Source organism: Procambarus clarkii, chromosome 46, assembly GCF_040958095.1.
Source record: "Procambarus clarkii isolate CNS0578487 chromosome 46, FALCON_Pclarkii_2.0, whole genome shotgun sequence".
Taxonomy (NCBI): domain Eukaryota; kingdom Metazoa; phylum Arthropoda; class Malacostraca; order Decapoda; family Cambaridae; genus Procambarus; species Procambarus clarkii.
Genome location: NC_091195.1, coordinates 27,620,649 through 27,640,797, shown reverse-complemented (window position 1 = coordinate 27,640,797; position 20,149 = coordinate 27,620,649). Strand labels below are relative to the sequence as shown.

The 20,149-nt window shown below is 45.3% G+C and overlaps 1 protein-coding gene and 1 long non-coding RNA gene across 7 annotated transcripts in view; both read left to right on the top strand.

Annotated features, from left to right (window-relative positions):
* The window catches only part of LOC138350673 (uncharacterized), a 395,852-nt gene that overhangs the window by 298,437 nt on the left and 77,266 nt on the right, over positions 1-20,149 (top strand). The window lies entirely within an intron of this gene.
* The window catches only part of spin (Protein spinster), a 208,128-nt gene that overhangs the window by 110,713 nt on the left and 77,266 nt on the right, over positions 1-20,149 (top strand). For 4 of the 6 annotated variants that reach the window (XR_011222197.1, XR_011222196.1, XM_069301871.1 and 1 more), the window contains exons 2-4: positions 5,524-5,798; positions 13,502-13,653; positions 14,048-14,272. Coding sequence is in view for 4 of the 6 variants with exons in the window: in XM_069301871.1 (XP_069157972.1) it covers positions 5,524-5,798; positions 13,502-13,653; positions 14,048-14,272 (652 nt within the window). In the remaining 2 variants the exon portion in view is untranslated. The remainder of the gene's footprint in view (positions 1-5,523; positions 5,799-13,501; positions 13,654-14,047; positions 14,273-20,149) is intronic. The other 2 variants (XM_069301873.1, XM_069301874.1) reach the window with 1 other exon arrangement.

The window sequence follows — 20,149 nt, the reverse complement described above, 5'->3', positions numbered from 1 at the left end:
CTGCTTGATGGGGTTCTGGGAGTTTGGTCCACCAGGCTGTTGCTTGGAGCGGCCCACAGGCCCACATACCCACCACAGCCCGGTTGGTCCGGCACTCCTTGGAGGAAACTATCTAGTTTCCTCTTGAAGATGTCCACGGTTGTTCCGGGAATATTTCCTATGCTTGCTGGGAGGACGTTGATCAACCGCGGACCTCTGATGTTTATACAGTGTTCTCTGATTGTGCCTATGGCACCTCTGCTCTTCACTGGACCTCTGATGTTCATACAGTGTTCTCTGATTGTGCCAATGGCACCTCTGCTCTTCACTGGACCTCTGATGTTCATACAGTGTTCTCTGATTGTGCCTATGGCACCTCTGCTCTTCACTGGACCTCTGATGTTTATACAGTGTTCTCTGATTGTGCCTATGGCGCACCTGCTCTTCACTGGACCTCTGATGTTTATACAGTGTTCTCTGATTGTGCCTATGGCACCTCTGCTCTTCACTGGACCTCTGATGTTTATACAGTGTTCTCTGATTGTGCCTATGGCACCTCTGCTCTTCACTGGTTCTATTCTGCATTTTCTTCCATATCGGTCACTCCAGTACGTTGTTATTTTACTGTGTATATTTGGTACTTGATACCATCAAGGTATCAGATGGTATCTGATACCATCCGGGCGACCAATAACAGCATAATAAGAGTTACGGGGCGTTAAGGTCACGGGGCTCTCTCTCGGCTGGGCATCCCGCTGTGGTGAGGCCCCTCTTGATGATGTCGTTAACTTCACTGTGACTCGAGTGCCATCCCCCTGTGCTTTGGCAGAGTAGGCCATGGTGGCCGTACCTGTCAGCCACCACCTCGCCGCAAATACACCTATATCTGGTGTGGATTGGGGCAGCAAGGCGGAGGGTGTGTGGTGTGAGACGCGTGCCAGTTGCCGACATTGGGGTTGCTAACAGGAAATCCCCTGCATGTGGTGCTGCTACTGCTGTGAGGCGAGCAATGTCGTGTTGTGTTGTTGCAGCACCCAGGCACTCTGCAGCAACTTGGTCTACAATGGGACCATCCCAGCTGGATTGCTTGTGGGCTTTTGGGGATGGTGGTTGAGGTGATAGGCCTGCACGAGAGGCCCACTCTGTGGCACAGCGTGTAAAATTGGGATCATGTACACCTGCCAGCTGATGTAAGTGGGCAGGTAGAATTTCCTTCACAAGGTCGTCGGATACCGAGGAGGACAGGAAGGCTGGTACAGCGATTTGCGTTGCTGTTCGAACTCAGAGCCCCCCCCCCCCCCTCTTCCCCGACACTAGAGTAAGGGAAGACATGATCGCTACCTACAAAATTGTCAGAAATTGACAGGATAGATAAGGATAAAGTATTCAACACTGGTGGTACGCCAACAAGGGGACACAGGTGGAAACTGAGTACCCACATGAGCCACAGGGACGTTAGAAGGAACTTTTTCAGTGTGGGAGTAGTTAACAGGTGGAATGCATTAGGCAGTAATGTGGTGGAGGCTGACTCCATACACAGTTTCAAGTGTAGATATGATAGAGCCCAATAGGCTCGGGAACCTGTACACCAGTTGATTGACAGTTGAGAGGCGGGACCAAAGAGCCAGAGCTCAACCCCCCGCAAGCACAACTAGGTGAGTACATACTCATTAACTCACAGTGGGGGGGGGGAGGAGGAAGAGAGGTGCAGATGAAAGCAACTTAGAAATGTGGAATAATTTATTTTTAGAGTAAAGAGGAAGGAGAGGCATAGGTGAAGGGAAGTTTAGAAGTGGGAAATACAGTGAGAGGTATGAAAAATAGGAGTAAAGTAAGAAATGGCAACGGGAATAAGAGTGGGTGAGGGAGGGAGGGAGGGAGAGAGTGGGTGAGTAAGGGGGGAGGGTGAGTGAGTGAGGGAGAGAGTGGGTGAGTAAGGGGGGAGGGTGAGAGAGTGAGGGAGAGAGTGGGTGAGTAAGGGGGGAGGGTGAGTGAGGGAGAGAGTGGGTGAGTAAGGGGGGAGGGTGAGAGTGAGGGAGAGAGTGGGTGAGTAAGGGGGGAGGGTGAGTGAGTGAGGGAGAGAGTGGGTGAGTAAGGGGGGAGGGTGAGAGAGTGAGGGAGAGAGTGGGTGAGTAAGGGGGGAGGGTGAGAGAGTGAAAGTTGGGCAGGAAGAGTGGGGTGAGTGGGGGTCGCAGATGGGTAATTACCCTCAGTGTGAACTTCCTGTAACATCTTGTCTGCCTCCTCCTCCTCACCTTAGTATATCAATATATACGGCACACATAGTGAGACGGGCTCACCATAGCCCGTGCTACATGGACACTTCGTTCTCAGTAGCTAAATCTGAAACACCGACAGATATACATAGAACCTGTACTGTACCTGTTGATTGACGGTTGAAAGGCGGGACCAAAGAGCCAGAGGTCAACCCCCGCAAGCACAACTAGGCGAGTATAGACGAGATAAAGCACCTAAATTATTGGGATCGTCTCAAAGCTCTCCAAATGTACTCTCTAGAAAGGAGACGAGAGAGATACCAAATAATATACACGTGGAAAATACTGGAGGGTCAGGTCCCAAATCTACACAGTAAAATAACAACGTACTGGAGTGAACGATATGGAAGAAAATGCAGAATAGAGCCAGTGAAGAGCAGAGGTGCCATAGGCACAATCAGAGAACACTGTATAAACATCAGAGGTCCGCGGTTGTTCAACGTCCTCCCAGCGAGCATAAGAAATATTGCCGGAACAACCGTGGACATCTTCAAGAGGAAACTAGATTGTTTCCTCCAAGGAGTGCCGGACCAACCGGGCTGTGGTGGGTATGTGGGCCTGCGGGCCGCTCCAAGCAACAGCCTAGTGGACCAAACTCTCACAAGTCAAGCCTGGCCTCGGGCCGGGCTTGGGCAGTAGAACAACTCCCAGAACCCCATCAACCAGGTATATGTGGGCCTGCGGGCCGCTCCAAGCAACAGCCTGGTGGACCAAACTCTCACAAGTCAAGCCTGGCCTCGGGCCGGGCTTGGGCAGCAGAACAACTCCCAGAACCCCATCAACCAGGTATATGTGGGCCTGCGGGCCGCTCCAAGCAACAGCCTGGTGGACCAAACTCTCACAAGTCAAGCCTGGCCTCGGGCCGGGCTTGGGCAGCAGAACAACTCCCAGAACCCCATCAACCAGGTATATGTGGGCCTGCGGGCCGCTCCAAGCAACAGCCTGGTGGACCAAACTCTCACAAGTCAAGCCTGGCCTCGGGCCGGGCTTGGGCAGCAGAACAACTCCCAGAACCCCATCAACCAGGTATATGTGGGCCTGCGGGCCGCTCCAAGCAACAGCCTGGTGGACCAAACTCTCACAAGTCAAGCCTGGCCTCGGGCCGGGCTTGGGCAGCAGAACAACTCCCAGAACCCCATCAACCAGGTATATGTGGGCCTGCGGGCCGCTCCAAGCAACAGCCTGGTGGACCAAACTCTCACAAGTCAAGCCTGGCCTCGGGCCGGGCTTGGGCAGCAGAACAACTCCCAGAACCCCATCAACCAGGTATATGTGGGCCTGCGGGCCGCTCCAAGCAACAGCCTGGTGGACCAAACTCTCACAAGTCAAGCCTGGCCTCGGGCCGGGCTTGGGCAGCAGAACAACTCCCAGAACCCCATCAACCAGGTGTCAAGCAGGCAGGGGCAGGGGCAGGGGCGGGGCAGGGCAGACAGAAAGTACTTGTGGTTGTGATGAATTGACAGGAAAGGGTAAGATTGTGAGCGTAAAGTGGAGTGGACAGATGATTAGTGTTACGGGCTAGAGACGGGCGTGGGCGGCGGTGGGCGGGGCGGGTGTGAGTGTGGGTGGGTGTGGGGGTGAAGGGACGACCCGAGGCCTGGCGCGGGTCTGCTGGCGTAGACTCCTTCCTTCATGGTGGACACAATATCCAATATTTACAATATCCTTGTAAACTGGTCAGCCACTTGGGGTGGACGGTAGAGCCACAGTCTGCCGTCATGCAGGTCCGCGTTCAATCCCCGACCGTCCATAAGGGATTGGGCACCATTCCTTCCCTCCGTCCCATCCCAAATCCTTATCCTGACTCCTTCCCAGTGCTATATAGTCATAATGGCGTAGCGCTTTCCCCTGATAGTTCCATTCCTTATAAATATTTTTGAATTAATATTACTACAAGAAGACTAATTTTAGCCGGTGGCTGAGCGGACAGAACACTGGACGCGTGATCCTGTGGTCCTGGGTTCGATCCCGGGCGCCAGCGAGAAACAGTGGGCAGAGTTTTTTTCACCCTATGCCCCTGTTACCGAGCAGTAAAATAGGTACCTGGGTGTTAGTCAGCTGTCACGGGCTGCTTCCTGGGGGTGGAGGCCTGGTCGATGACTGGGCCGCGGGGACACTAAAGCCCCGAAATCATCTCAAGGAGATACTATTTTCCAGTGATCACTTTTACTATAAGAACATATATAATCATTAAGGTAACTGCAGAAGGCTATATTGGCCTATATGAGACATAACCTATTTGTATATATCCACCCAAACTCATTCATATGTCAACACCTCATCATACCAAGTCCATTCCATCCAGCGGTCGACCCCACAGACGCCTTCGTCAATTTTAAAATGCTGTTCCTTCAAAACAAGAATTTTCTCATATTTAAATTAATATTATAATAGCATATTGTGCATATATAGATTAGGTTATGTGTTTAGGTTGTGTTGGGTATTGTGTGTAGTAGGTGAGTGAAGCATTTACAGCGTTGTGTGTTCGAACACCAGTCGTCAGTGAAGCATTTACAGCGTTGTGTGTTCGAACACCAGTCGTCAGTGAAGCATTTACAGCGTTGTGTGTTCGAACACCAGTCGTCAGTGAAGCATTTACAGCGTTGTGTGTTCGAACACCAGTCGTCAGTGAAGCACTTGTTCCCCAAGTGTTCGGACGTCACCAGTTGAGTCGTGTGTAAACAGTTTTTCCATCCCGTCCTCCAAAGAAAAATCCAAAATTGATTCCATCCACCCGCCAACCCCGCTGCTGTTTATGAATGATAAACTGTTTACACAGGACTAACAACTGGTGACGTCCGAACACTTGGGGAACAAGTGCATCACTGACGACTGGTGTTCGAACCGCAACGTTGTAAATGCTTCACTCACCTACTACACATACTCAACAGAACCTAAACACCTAACCTAACCTATGCCTAATATGCTAATATATTATAATATTAATTTATATTTGAGAAATATCCCGTTTTGAATGAACAGCAAGTAAAAAATTGATGAATGCGTTTGTGGGGTCGACCGCTGGATGGAATGGACTTCATATGAGGACGGGTTGCTGTAGGACTTAAATTTCGATCCCTTGTTTTGTTTATTAACCCCATTATTAAGCACAAGTTTGAATAGTCTTTTTTTTTTTTTGTTAACAAATCCACAAGGGCCATGGCAAGGATTCGAACCTGCGTCCGGGAGCATTTGATGTGGATTAGTTCATTTGATGCATCACGTTAGTGTGATCTCTGTGTGTGTAACTTTCGTGTTGTAATTGCAGGAATTCTGTTCGACATCCAGAAGACCTTCGGGATCAGCGACTCCCAGTCCGGCCTGCTGCAGACGGCATTTGTCTTGGTGTACATGGTGATGGCGCCTCTCTTCGGCTTCCTCGGTGACAGGTTCTCCAGGAAATACCTCATGGCCGTAGGCCTCTTCTTCTGGAGTATAGCCACCGTTCTCGGCTCGTTAATGAAGGTAGGCCTAATACTAAATGGTGGATTTGTAGGCCTCTTCTTCTGGAGTATAGCCACCGTTCTCGGCTCGTTAATGAAGGTAGGCCAAATACTAAATGGTGGATTTGTTTAGCAGCTGTGTCCAACAGCCTGGTTGACCAGTCCAGCAACCAGGGGCCAGATTCACGTAGTAGTTACGTGAGCACTTATGAACCTGGTGCCAGATTCACGAAGCAGTTACGCAAGCACTTACGATCTCAATCTTTGGCGGCTTTGTTTACAATTATTAAACAGTTAATGAGCCCCGAAGCACCAAGAGACTGTTTATAACAATAACAACAGTTGATTGGCAAGTTTTCATCCTTGTAAACTGTTTAATAAATGTAACCAAAGCCGTCAAAGATTGAGCAAAGATGTACAGGGGCCAGATTCACGAAGCAGTTACGCAAGTACTTACGAACGTGTACATCTTTCCTCAATCTTTGACGGCTTTGGTTACATTTATTAAACAGTTTACAAGCATGAAAACTGGCCAATCAACTGTTGTTATTGTTATAAACAGCCTCCTGGTGCTTCGGGGCTCATTAACTGTTTAATAATTGTAAACAAAGCCGCCAAAGATTGAGTTCGTAAGTGCTTGCGTAACTGCTTCTTGAATCTAGCCCCAGCAGGCATAACATTGTTCAGAGTGTTCACTTTTACATTAGTGCATTGTTAGTGTTGGATGCCTTTAACAGTTTATTTCTGAGCCCGTTCTGATTAAAACGATTAGCTTTAATTGGGCTATTAGACCCGTAACGGGCTATTAGACCCGTAACAGGCTATTAGACCCGTAACGGGCTATTAGACCCGTAACGGGCTATTAGACCCGTAACGGGCTATTAGTCATAACAGGCTATTAGACCCATAACGGGCTATTAGTCATAACAGGCTATTAGACCCATAACGGGCTATTAGACCCGTAACGGGCTATTAGTCATAACAGGCTATTAGACCCGTAACGGGCTATTAGTCATAACAGGCTATTAGACCCATAACGGGCTATTAGACCCATAACGGGCTATTAGACCCGTAACGGGCTATTAGACCCGTAATGGGCTATTAGACCCGTAACGGGCTATTAGACCCGTAACGGGCCATTAGACCCGTAACGGGCCATTAGACCCGTAACGGGCCATTAGACCCGTAACGGGCCATTAGACCCGTAACGGGCCATTAGACCCGTAACGGGCCATTAGACCCGTAACGGGCCATTAGACCCGTAACGGGCCATTAGACCCGTAACGGGCCATTAGACCCGTAACGGGCCATTTCTGAGCCCGTTCTGATCGAGTGATTAGGTCAAGACACCAACCGCCCTCTCAGACCATCTAGGTAGTTACATATTTGTGATGGTCTGAAAGCATATTACGGTTCCAATAATAGTCTGCTTGTAAACTGGCAAGTGAACCTTTGTCCTGAACACACAATATTCTCAAGTTATATCTGTATTGTATTATAAATTCCGGGTTTAAATTATATATAGTATATATTAAACAAATTTTCTGTTGAAAAATACCTGAATTGTACGTTTTCTTTAATCTCTTAATGACAAAAAATAGTCGCTTTTTGAATTTCGTATTTCAAATGTGTGAGAATAATTCACTTTCTACTTAGCCAAACCAGTTGATTGACAGTTGAGAGGCGGGACCAAAGAGCCAGAGCTCAACCCCCCACAAGAACAACACAGCAGTCCCCGTGGCGTAGTGGTAAAACACTCGCTCGACGCTTTGCAAGTGCCTGGGTTTGTATCCTGGCCGGGGAGGATTGACTGGGCACCAATCCTTAACTGTAGCCTCTGTTCACCCAGCAGTAAAATGGGTACCTGGTTGTTAAACAATTTGGCAGATCCTAACCCCCGAGAAAATGAATTATTCTTTCTTTGCCCACTAGAATATAACCAAAATATATTCAGCATACAAAATATATTTAAACATGAAGTATAATATTGAGTCATTTTTTTATTTTCCAAAATAGGTATAATTCTTATAGTGTTAATAAAACATTAGTTACATGACGAGAGGCAGAAAATGACACATGAAATGAACAACCCGTTCTCGCAAATTCGTAAAGTCAATATTGACTTATTAACTACGTGCATAGGTGATATACTAAACATAATAGATACCCTTAAAAAGATTCATAGAAAACACCGACCTTACCTAACCTTGTTAGTATCTTAAGATAAGCATCTTATTGCTTCGTAATTACAATTATTACTTAACCTATACCTATTATAGGTTAGGTAATAATTGTAATTACGAAGCAATAAGATGCTTATCTTAACATACTAACAAGGTTAGGTAAGGTTGGTGTTGTCTATGAATCTTTTTAAGGGTATCTATTATGTTATGTCACCTATGCACATATTTAATAAGTCAATATTGACTTATTAAATTTGCGAGAACGGGCTGGAAATGAACATTAAAATTTAACCTGGGTTAAAATAAAGGTTACATTGAGTATTAGGGTGTAGCCTAATATAGCCCCAAGACACCAGACAAGACTAGGGTGTTGGTGTGTCTATATGACATTGGTGTGAAGGGGCCTCGTAGCCTGGTGGATAGCGCGCAGGACTCGTAATTCTGTGGCGCGGGTTCGATTCCCGCACGAGGCAGAAACAAATGGGCAAAAGTTTCTTTCACCCTGAATGCCCCTGTTACCTAGCAGTAAATAGGTACCTGGGAGTTAGTCAGCTGTCACGGACTGCTTCCTGGGGGTGGAGGCCTGGTCGAGGACCGGGCCGCGGGAACACTAAAAGCCCCGAAATCATCTCAAGATAACCTCAAGATTACCTCAAGATGACTGCCAGGAGACGTTATCATCTTGATCATGTCCATCTGTGTGTCTTGTGGAGAGCTAAGATGTCTTCACCTAGCAGGCTGGACAGTCACACAGGTGGGGGGGGAGGGAGTGATATATCATATGGTGATTAGAGCACGGGAGGTGGTCTTATATGGTGATTGGGGCATGAGAGGTAGTCCCGTATGGTGATTGGAGCATGGGAGGTAGTCCCATATAGTGATTGGGGCATGGGAGGTAGTCCCATGTGGTGATTGGAGCATGGGAGGTAGTCTCATATGGTGATTGGGGCATAGGAGGTAGTCTTATATGGTGATTGGGGCATGGGAGGTAGTCTCATACGGTGATTGGGGCACAGGAGGTAGTCCCATATGGTGATTGGAGCACGGGAGGTAGTCTTATATGGTGATTGGGGCATAGGAGGTAGTCCCGTATGGTGATTGGGGCACGGGAGGTAGTCCCATATGGTGATTGGGGCATGGGAGGTAGTCCCATATGGTGATTGGAGCACAGGAGGTAGTCTTATATGGTGATTGGGGCATGGGAGGTTGTCCCATATGTTGATTGGGGCATGGGAGGTTGTCCCATATGTTGATTGGGGCACGGGAGGTAGTCCCATATGGTGATTGGGGCACGGGAGGTAGTCCCATATGGTGATTGGAGCATGGGAGGTAGTCTTATATGGTGATTGGGGCACGGGAGGTAGTCCCATATGGTGATTGGGGCACGGGAGGTAGTCCCATATGGTGATTGGGGCATGGGAGGTACACGTAGTCCCATATGGTGATTGGTGCACGGGAGGTAGTCCCATATGGTGATTAGGGCATGGGAGGTAGTCTTATATGGTGATTGGGGCATGGGAGGTAGTCCCATATGTTGATTGGTGCATGGGAAGTAGTCACATATGGTGATTGGAGTCATATAAGGGTTAATCGTGGGGTTTTTTGCTCTCAATCCAAGAACCAGGCCAGGCTTGCCTGGTTCTTGATCAATCACAAAGTGTTAGGAATGAGTGCAATGTGTACTGCTTAATATTATGTTCAGTGCATATTCATTCTCTCTAGTTTTAATTTTACTCTATGTTCATATGGGTCATCGTGGCTTTTTGTCTGATAGACAAACCTAGAACTTAATTTTCTTTTTTCTCTGGCCAAATAATATTGCCCCACAGGCCTCTATAATTGATAACCTTGCTGGTATGTGACTTCCTGGAGAAACTTGGCTAACTCCTTCTTGAAAGACTTGTCTTTATTCCAAGAAAATGTCTAAAGTTTGTGGTAGAAGACTGAAGCGCTGCAAACTTCCTATATCTAGTGTTGATGTCTAAAGTTTGTGGTAGAAGACTGAAGCGCTGCAAACTTCCTATATCTAGTGTTGATGTCTAAAGTTTGTGGTAGAAGACTGAAGCGCTGCAAACTTCCTATATCTAGTGTTGATGTCTAAAGTTTGTGGTAGAAGACTGAAGCGCTGCAAACTTCCTATATCTAGTGTTGATGTCTAAAGTTTGTGGTAGAAGACTGAAGCGCTGCAAACTTCCTATATCTAGTGTTGATGTCTAAAGTTTGTGGTAGAAGACTGAAGCGCTGCAAACTTCCTATATCTAGTGTTGATGTCTAAAGTTTGTGGTAGAAGACTGAAGCGCTGCAAACTTCCTATATCTAGTGTTGATGTCTAAAGTTTGTGGTAGAAGACTGAAGCGCTGCAAACTTCCTATATCTAGTGTTGATGTCTAAAGTTTGTGGTAGAAGACTGAAGCGCTGCAAACTTCCTATATCTAGTGTTGATGTCTAAAGTTTGTGGTAGAAGACTGAAGCGCTGCAAACTTCCTATATCTAGTGTTGATGTCTAAAGTTTGTGGTAGAAGACTGAAGCGCTGCAAACTTCCTATATCTAGTGTTGTAGCAAAACATTTGTCGCCCCCTTCTCTTTACTGGATGTATGTTAAACTTCAGTATCCTGTCGTAGCTCAGTCGATTAAGGCAGTGTCTGGGATGCTCCCGGAAGCAGGTTCAAATCCTCGTTACAGCCCTTGTGGATTTGTTCATGTGATGCATCATGTTAGTGTGATCTGTGTGTAATGATGTAAGGGCGAAGAGGGAGAACGGCCTATTGACATAGCTCGGGTGCAGGGGGAGTTGTGTAAAACCCTGGTTTGTGCCTCGGAGAGGCTACGTGATCCAGTAACTTAAGTAGAACTTCGGTTTCAACCCTTTTACCCTGTCGTAGCTCAGTCGATTAAGGCAGTGTCTGGGATGCTCCCGGACGCAGGTTCGAATCCTCGTCACGGCCCTTGTGGATTTGTTCTTTCTTCAGTATCTCTTAATATATAAGTAATATAAATATTTCAAACAAGATATGCCAGACTAGTGTTTTAACAAATACCATAACTATAGTGTTCTTTAGGGTGGAATATTGTTGCACACTAGCACCACCATTCAAAGCTGGAGAAGGTGGTGACTAGGAGAATGTGCAAAGATTCATTGGTTGATTGGTCAATTTCCTCCAATAAAATATCTAAATTATAGGTATTAAATTGTTCTAAATTCGTTGTAAAATTATTGCGGTATTCAAGAGAGGCTGATAATGCCTCCAAAGGATACCTTATCAATTGAACTGTCATTCATACGTCAGTGACTGGGTCACGGGGGACAGTAATCACAAGGTAGATATAAGGTAAGGTAGGTAGACCTTTTGAGTATTTTTTGTGTACATATTTACCGAATTGTGATAATTTCATTTCTGTTCCAAAAGCAAATTCTAAGCTCTTTGAAGCAGCCTTAGAAGGTTATGTTTTGCTGCAGTTGTGTGAGCATTTAGTTACCTTTTAGTGTTTGTATCTCAACTGTCATGTCTGGTACCTCTTGGGTGGACTTTGAGGATCTACAACAGCCTGGTTGACCAAACACTCACAAGTCAAGCCTGGCCTCAGGCTGGGCTTGGGGAGTACAAGAACTCCCAGAACCCCATCTATATCAACATATATAACCCTATATATATCAACACAATATTTTTACGCCTTCATTTTCTACTGTCAAATCTGCCAATGGATCTTAACATAAAACCAAAGGATTCAGTGCCAAAACCCCATTAACAAGGAAGGCCTCAAGTTGAAATCATTCCATTGCCCAATCAAGGGAGGAAGCACAAAACAAATCAGATTGAACAGACCGAACAACTATTCTAGAAGATAAATCAGAGGAAGGTCCATAGTTAGGATAATTTCACATTATTAGGACCTAAAATTCCTCGTCATAAGAGAGGCAGCTTCCCATCCACAGCCCTGGCAAGAGTTGAAGACTGTGTTAGCTGGTATTATAAGGTGCGTGCACAGAGGGTAGAAGTGGCCTGAGAGGCCGCCACCCACCCTTGTGCCTTCAACACATGTGGGCACAACTCTCAAATAATTTAGGCTTTAACTTTACTCCCTACCTGTTATCTTACAAAACCTTCCAGCAAATCCTTCAACTATAAGGAATACTCAACTATAATGAGATTTTTCTCTCTAACACTTGCGTACACAATGCGGACACAAACTCATTCCCCATTCAGTTTCCTTGTCTACTTCAAATCTAATGATATTTAAGTTGTCTCATATCACCAGTCAAAGAAAATGAAAGCATTAAGCAAGCATGACATAATCACATGATCTATCACTTGTATGTGAGGTCCAAACACCTTGTGAATAATAATACTGGAGTCTAACTAACCCAGCAGAAGTAGTGTTTCTAGGAGACACTTTACACAGGACCACGGTTATCTTGAGATCTTGAGGTTATCTTGAGATGATTTCGGGGCTTTTAGTGTCCCCGCGGCCCGGTCCTCGACCAGGCCTCCACCCCCAGGAAGCAGCCCGTGACAGCTGACTAACACCCAGGTACCTATTTACTGCTAGGTAACAGGGGCATAGGGTGAAAGAAACTTGGCCCATTTGTTTCTGCCTCGTGCGGGAATCGAACCCGCGCCGCAGAATTACGAGTCCTGCGCGCTATCCACCAGGCTACGAGGCCCCTTTTTTTTACGGTTACCATCATCAGAAAGTCAAGACCTTCATGCAGACTATACGCACATTGTAAAGAAAATAATGTTAAATGTTAATTAATAAGAAGCAACGAGTCTCGAGTCTTGAGGTGCTTCCGGGGCTTAGCGTCCCCGCGGCCCGGTCGTCGACCAGGCCTCCTGGTTGCTGGACTGATCAACCAGGCTGTTGGACGCGGCTGCTTGCAGCCTGATGTATGCTGCGTCAGGCTGCATCAGGAAGGAAGACAAGACAAAATTTTTGTACTATAATCACCAGAAAAAATTTAAATGAAAAAATAATATGCTTAAGCAAATACGATTATCCCCCACAAAGAAAGAATAATTTAAAAAAGGAGATTGAAGAAATAGAACAAAAGACTGAAGCAACACGTAATAACGCAGTTGTCAGTGACTCGTATTAGTGTTGAGGTAAATAAGATTGTACAGGTGGCTACAGAAACACACGACTGACTCTCATTAGCAGGCTGAGAGCATTCACATGTTAACCCTTACCCAATAATTTTACTTGCCAATTGGCAAAACAACCAGATTACCAGATACCCAATTACCGCTAGGTGAATAGGTACCCTGTTACCACTAGGTGAACAGAGGCAAACAGGCTAAGGATTGGTCACCAGTCAATCCTCCCTGGCCAGGATACGTACCCAGATCAAATCACTCGCAAAGGCTAGGCGAGTCTGTTGCCTCCTAATAAATTTATTCCAGTCAATGTGGTCACATTGTCTCGTATATTGCTAGCATTAACATCTTGATTTACACATGAACAACCCCATGACAAACCCCACACTGAACATACAGTACTGTATTTATGACATCAGTTTTTTATTACAAAATGAGCACCTGTATTAGTAATTACAGGTACCTTACCATTTTTAGTGTTTTAAGAATTATACTGTTATTAATTTCTTCTTCTCCTCTTTTCAGAACTATGAATTGTTCCTGTTATTCCGGTGTTTAGTAGGGGTTGGGGAGGCAAGTTACTCGACCATTGCTCCCACCATTATCTCCGATATGTTTGTGAGTGATTTGCGCTCCAAGATGCTGGCCGTCTTCTACTTTGCTATCCCTGTTGGCAGGTGTGTTCTTCAGCAGAATTGTAATTGTTTGTCTAATTTTATTAAGAATACTCTGTCCACTTCTAATGAAAAATCTTAGTAGTGCAGCAGTACTGTCTACTAGAGTGCCTTCATAATAATGTGTAACATTGCATTTTAAAATATTTAAAAAGTGTAAAAACAGTTTTGAATTTACACCATGTGTTATATTTTTACTGTATGATACGATTCGGAGAATGTCAAAATAACATGGTTGAAACAAATAATCCAACCCCCACACACACACAATGAAAAGAATGTGAAGAAGTTTCATTACGTATTGGAACTTTATCACTCGTTCTGTTTCATGTGTGTGGGTTGGGTCATTTGGTACAGTTCGGTTAAATTTTGTATCACAACTAATTTTTTTTTTCAGTGGCCTTGGTTATATTATTGGCGCAGAAGTAAAAAATCTGGTTGAAAACGCTGGAGGGGATTCCGAGGCGTGGCGCTGGGGGCTGCGTGTGACTCCGGTGATGGGTCTTGTGGCACTGTTGCTCATCGTGTTTGTGCTGCGGGAACCTCCGCGGGGAGAGAGTGAAGGAGGCCAGCATCTGCAACCTACTTCATTTGGCAGTGACCTCAAATACCTCTTTACCAAGTTAGTAAAATATATTGCATACAGTATTCTCCTGGATTCTCAACATTTAAGACAAACGTTTAAAAAAGTTAGCATGGGTTATTCAAAATAATGCATATCAATTGTAGAATAGTTTTACTAAGCTTGTTCTGCACTTTAAATTTATTTATTTATATATTTTTTTTATATACAAGAAGGTACGTTGGGGGTTAACAGAGAACATAGAAATTAAGTTGATTTTACATTCTTGTAAAGCCACTAGCACGCATAGCGTTTCGGGCAAATGTTCGGGCAAAATTGTTCAAATGAGTTTCTGATGTTTTTTTGTTCGGGGCATCCAGACTTGCCATGTATGCTCGGAGCTACTTAACTCTACAAATTACGTGGTAGAGGTACTGTACTGGGATTAAAAATAAAGAAAATAAACAGTTATTATTCTAATATACAAACCACCAGATGCAATGGTCGAGGAATTCACAGAACAGATAAACAAAATAGAGAATAGCCTCGATAATCAACCAAACTTATTACCAGATATTATCTTCCTTGGAGACTTCAACTTGCCAAGTCTAAGATGGAGCAAGCAAACAATAATAATAATATAATAGGAAATCTTTCTGGAAATAACCAACTACAGGTAAGAGAACCACTTAAATTCTGTGACAAATTTTTGCGTGACCGGCAGATAAAGAGCCAACTAGGACTGAATATATTCTAGATCTGACCTTCACAAACAATGAAAAAATAATCAGGAACATTACAATCTCAGATACCACATACTCAGACCACAAGCTCATTGAAATACAAACATTAATACTTGTAATAGGTCAAGAATATCAAAGAATACCTGATGAACCAGGTTGTGATTCATACGTTAGGCTGTGAGCAGCTGCATCCAATAGCCTGACCAGACGACCAACTAGAAGACCTGGTCGGAGACTGGGCCACAGGGCTGTTGATCCCTGGAACCTCAACAAGTAGCCACAAGGTAGGTCTGAAAAATTATCAAGCAAGTGGGGCTAATTCAATAAATTCAGTTTTTAATAATAAGAGGATAGACTGGGAAAATATAAACATGGAACCAACAAATATTCAATGGGGAATAAGTAATAAAAATCCCAAGCAAGGAATACAGTACAACAACAGACTGTCGAAGCATATAAATTCTGTCCGAATTATGTCCCTTTGTGTAACGCCAGAAAGAAAACCAGCTTAGAGAACTCGCATGGCATTACTGAAGAAAAAATAATGGGGAATGCTCAAGCAGACACAACTATCCCTACAATGAAAGAATAATATAAAAAGGAGATTGAAGAAATAGAAGAGAGACTGAAGCAATCATAATAGATTGAAGAAATGGAATTAAAGCAAAAAACCTTACAAGAAATAGACAAATTCAAAATATTTCTTCACATATGCAAAATCGAGATCATAAACCTCCATCAGTATTGGACCTATACTCACAAGTGAAGGTTCATACACAGAAGATAACTAAAGAAGTTAGTGAAATCCTAAAAAAAAAGTAGTATGAGGACGTGATTCGGCATCCATCAGTCTCGGGTGACTATAGAGTTGCGCTCTGGTTGTTACTCTGGAGTGGCCTCTCCAGGGCGCAAAGCCTGGGTAAGTTGATATGGGAAGAAGCTGTCTCCCGTGCAGCTGGTCCCCTCTCTCCACGGTGCCAAATGTCTCCAATGGTAAGGCAAACGTTAATACGATTGGTTCCAGTGCTGTTGCAGGAACTGTCAGGAACGAGGTTGAAGGTTACAACAAACTGCCCTAGGGGCTCTAGCTTTGCAGTTTCCTCGAAGTTAGTAAAAGGCACAGGGACACCAAACCCGGAGACCGTCATGGTCGGGGCCGGAGAAGAACCACCCCAGTAAGGGCAAGAACGACCCCAGCCTCCCGAAGCAAAGCTTGGGCAGTAAGAGCCCCAGGAGTTGGACGTCCAAGCCCCGCACCTACTGATTCCAAACAAATCGTCACAGCCCCCTTTCACCCGAGGCCAACTTCCCTCATGACCCGGCAGAAGGAAGAGTAATACAGGGTAATTATTAATTAATGATTAGCCATGTCCAATAAGGACATGATTAGCACCCCCAATCTACAGCATGAAAGTGGAAGCTCCAGACAACTTCTTTACACCTGATATCCAAACCCTTGAAACTATGACCAATATTAACCCTTGTATTGCTAAGGGCTATTTGGCCATTGTCACACAAAAAAAAAAAAAAAAAATTTTCTTCTAAACCTGTTAATTTGTATTCCCTGAACACGGGAAAAAATAATAAAAAAATCGTAAGTAGGATATTTTTCCCACTATAGGGTTGGGAAGTCTGGCAAAAAAGAGGCGCTGACTCGGCGTGCGTCCGAGGCGTTCTGCTCAGCCCAAGCTGTCGGGCAGGAGTGGCCACAAAGAGATAATTATTTCAATGTCTGATTGATTTTTCTTCATTTTTTTGCTGTAATAATAAATAGTGTGTAGTGTTATATATTTATATAATAAAATGTGTGAATCATCGCTGTACTCAAAATTATGGTGTGCATATTATTGATTCACTTATTGTATTCATAAAACAGTAAACAAATACTTTGTCGGTTATTACACTATATACACAGGTTATATTTACGTATCTGCATGTTTTGTTCACCATAACGAACCACTAAGTTGATATTACGAGTCGCAGAGCAGCGAGGAGTGGCCACCACATCTGCCAGTGCCAGTCAGCCACTCCCTCACTCAATGACTCCTCACTCGACCACATCCTCCTCCCACCATACTTTTTTTTGCTTTAATTCACTATATACGGACGTTATATATAAGTATCTACATGTTCTGTTCACCATAACTGTTCATCTAAGCTGGTATAGTGCCCAGAGAGCATAGTGGCCACCCCTACCCAGCATGATAAATCATGCAGATGTCACCACCTCCCTCACTGAAATGGCTTCTCCCCCACACTCCTTTTGCTGTTATTACACTATATATACACATGTTATATATAAGTATCTACATTTGTGTTCATCATAACAAACCACTAAGTTGGTATTCTGAGTGGCAGCGGCAGCCCGCCACTGGCTGTCACTCCCTCACATCACCTGACTTGCCAACATTCGCCTCCCACCATACTGTTTTTGGTTTTATTCACTATATACAGACGTTATATATAAGTATCTGCATGTTTTGTTCACCATAGCGAACAACTAAGCTGGTATAGTGAGTCCAGACAGTAAAAGGTGGTCACACACAGTCAGCAGACAACGCTACCTCCCTCCCCACCTAGATTACTCCTCCCACTACAGCGCTAATTATCACAACAATCCTGCTATTATCAGAATCCTCGTCATTTTTATCACAGTCAGAGGTCTTCTGTTATGCTATCATCACTAAATAACAGCATGTACATATATATATTATGGCATTTTTAGGCAATGCTGTGGTCACAAGCTGAACAGCAGTGCTGTGAGCTCATGATGCGTGCACCAGCCTTGGTGGCTCACTCAGTACCGAGGACCTCACACCCGGGAATGTGGCCCATGATTTTTTTTTAAGATGGCGTCTGTTTACAAGAGCCCTGATGAAGATGAGGCAAACCCCGTGTATCCGCGGGCCATTTAAATCTTGCGTAGTACTCCAACACGTCATATGACGTGATGGGCACTTTTGAGTAAGTTACTCAACACGTCATATGACGTGTTGCGCAGTTTAAGGGTTAACACTATGCAGATTTTGAAACGGAAATCGACAGCATGCCAATACACTCAGCCCCAGGTCCAGACTCCTGGAACTCAATATTTATAAAGAAATAAAGTGCCAGTAGCACAGGCACTCCATGTAATGTAGAGAAAAAGCTTGGACACTGGTAAGGTACGAGAAGTGCTTAAATCACCAGATATAGAATCCCTACACAAGGGAGAGAGCAAAGCATAGGCTAAGAATTATAGACCAGTTGCGCTAATGTTCCATATAATGTTTTTGCGAGTGTGATCAGGGGTCAATCTTCAGTTTTATGGAAACCAGTGACCTCCACAATTGGTCGCGCCTGGCCATAAGGCCTGAGCTTGGCTGTGTACCTAGATGGAAACTTGATATTAAGGAATTAATCTCACAAAGAGATGACATGCTAACATGACATTTCAATTCAGCTTCAGGAAGCCTCTGGGGCTCACCCAGGAAATTAATGCCATTTCATTACATTCAATGCTGGTTTTCTGTGGAGAGCCCCTCCTGCTCCCTGAAGATAAATCAGACTAATATGTATGTATTAGACCGTGGCATCAGTCAATTCGAATGGAGTTCTAGCCTACTTGGTACCATGACCCAGAACCTGGCCCCCCCTCATCGAGACACGAGGAGCAATGGCCTATAGAAACCCCCATGTGGTTGGAAGCATTCTGTGTCTGCCATCTGCTGGGTAAGGCACCCAGAAAGGTAGGCGTCCCAAAACAGATTCCAGCTGGTGAAACAATGCTACCGAAAACCCTAACTGCTAAGCAAAACTCTCCAATCCGAAAACAAGCAAACAAGCATGACGTCACACCCACCAGCACGCCGCCTGTCTGTGCAGTTCCCCCCTTCCCGGGAGGGAGAAGGGGGAAGACCCCATGACCCCATGCCATGTATCCACCCTCAGTTCTGAGGCTGATGTGTTGAGTGGAGGTTGTTCGACTCCGGCTCCTGTCTCTGAGCAGTGCTGTGCCTTGCAGTGTTGTTCTGCTGTGTTGTGGTGTGTGAGCCAGGAGTAATTTCAAAAGTACTGGGGCTGCATGTGCCTAGGGTCATCTTCCTTAGGTGCCCTGTAAGTACTGCCCTTGTGGCTTGAAGTTACCTTCCACAAGTCGTTTGGGAACTACCTCCGTAGGGATCTTTTGACGCTCGGTGATTGCCCGCCCTTGGGGTCAGCTGGAGGTTTTCTTAGCCGCTGTTTGGCCCTGGGTAGGAGATAGTATCATCGCTGGTAGGGCATAAGGTACTGTGCAGCTTGTCTTTTATCATCTTAGCGGCCGGTTCTGTTCCTCCTGGAGACATTGTACTTTTGCGGGATTTTTCTTTTCTTTTTGCCTGGTGGGGAGTTTTGATCAGCAGATCGGGCCAGTCCGGTACATGGCTGGTTAGATCATCTCCAGTCTTCGTGTCGAGTCTTTCTGATGCGAATTTATCACCATTTGTTTGGTCATCGGGTGGCTTCGTTGATGGTGTCCCTACCCGTGTGTTTCATCTCGGCGGCAGTATGAAGTTTCCTGGCAGTCCTTTCATCACTTTTTGTCCCTTCATAGGTTGTCTTCAGTTTTGGATCGGGTTTTGTCCTTTCTCTCGTGGCTGTTTGAGGACCGTCATCTTGTACCAGCAAACCAGCTTTGATTGTAATAAAACACCATTTTCTGGGTGAGTCCCAGAGGCTCCCCAGCAACCCTCCTTCCCTTCACTCGGCGGTTTTCGCATTTTTTATATTTAGCATCTGAACTGAGGGTAGATAACCAGCACGAGGTCTGTGGCTTCCCCTCTTCCCTCCCAGGGAGGGGGGAGCTGCGTAGACAGGCAGCGCGGCTGTGGGTTTGACGTCATGCTTGTCTGCTTGTTTTTAGATTGGGGAGTTCTGCTTAGCAGTTAGGTTTCTGGTAGCAATGTTTACAGTTGGGGTCTATTTTGGGACACCTACCTTTCTGGGTGCCTTTCACCAGTTGGGGTCTATTTTGGGACACCTACCTTTCTGGGTGCCTTTCACCAGTTGGGGTCTATTTTGGGACACCTACCTTTCTGGGTGCCTTTCACCAGTTGGGGTCTATTTTGGGACACCTACCTTTCTGGGTGCCTTTCACCAGTTGGGGTCTATTTTGGGACACCTACCTTTCTGGGTGCCTTTCACCAGTTGGGGTCTATTTTGGGACACCTACCTT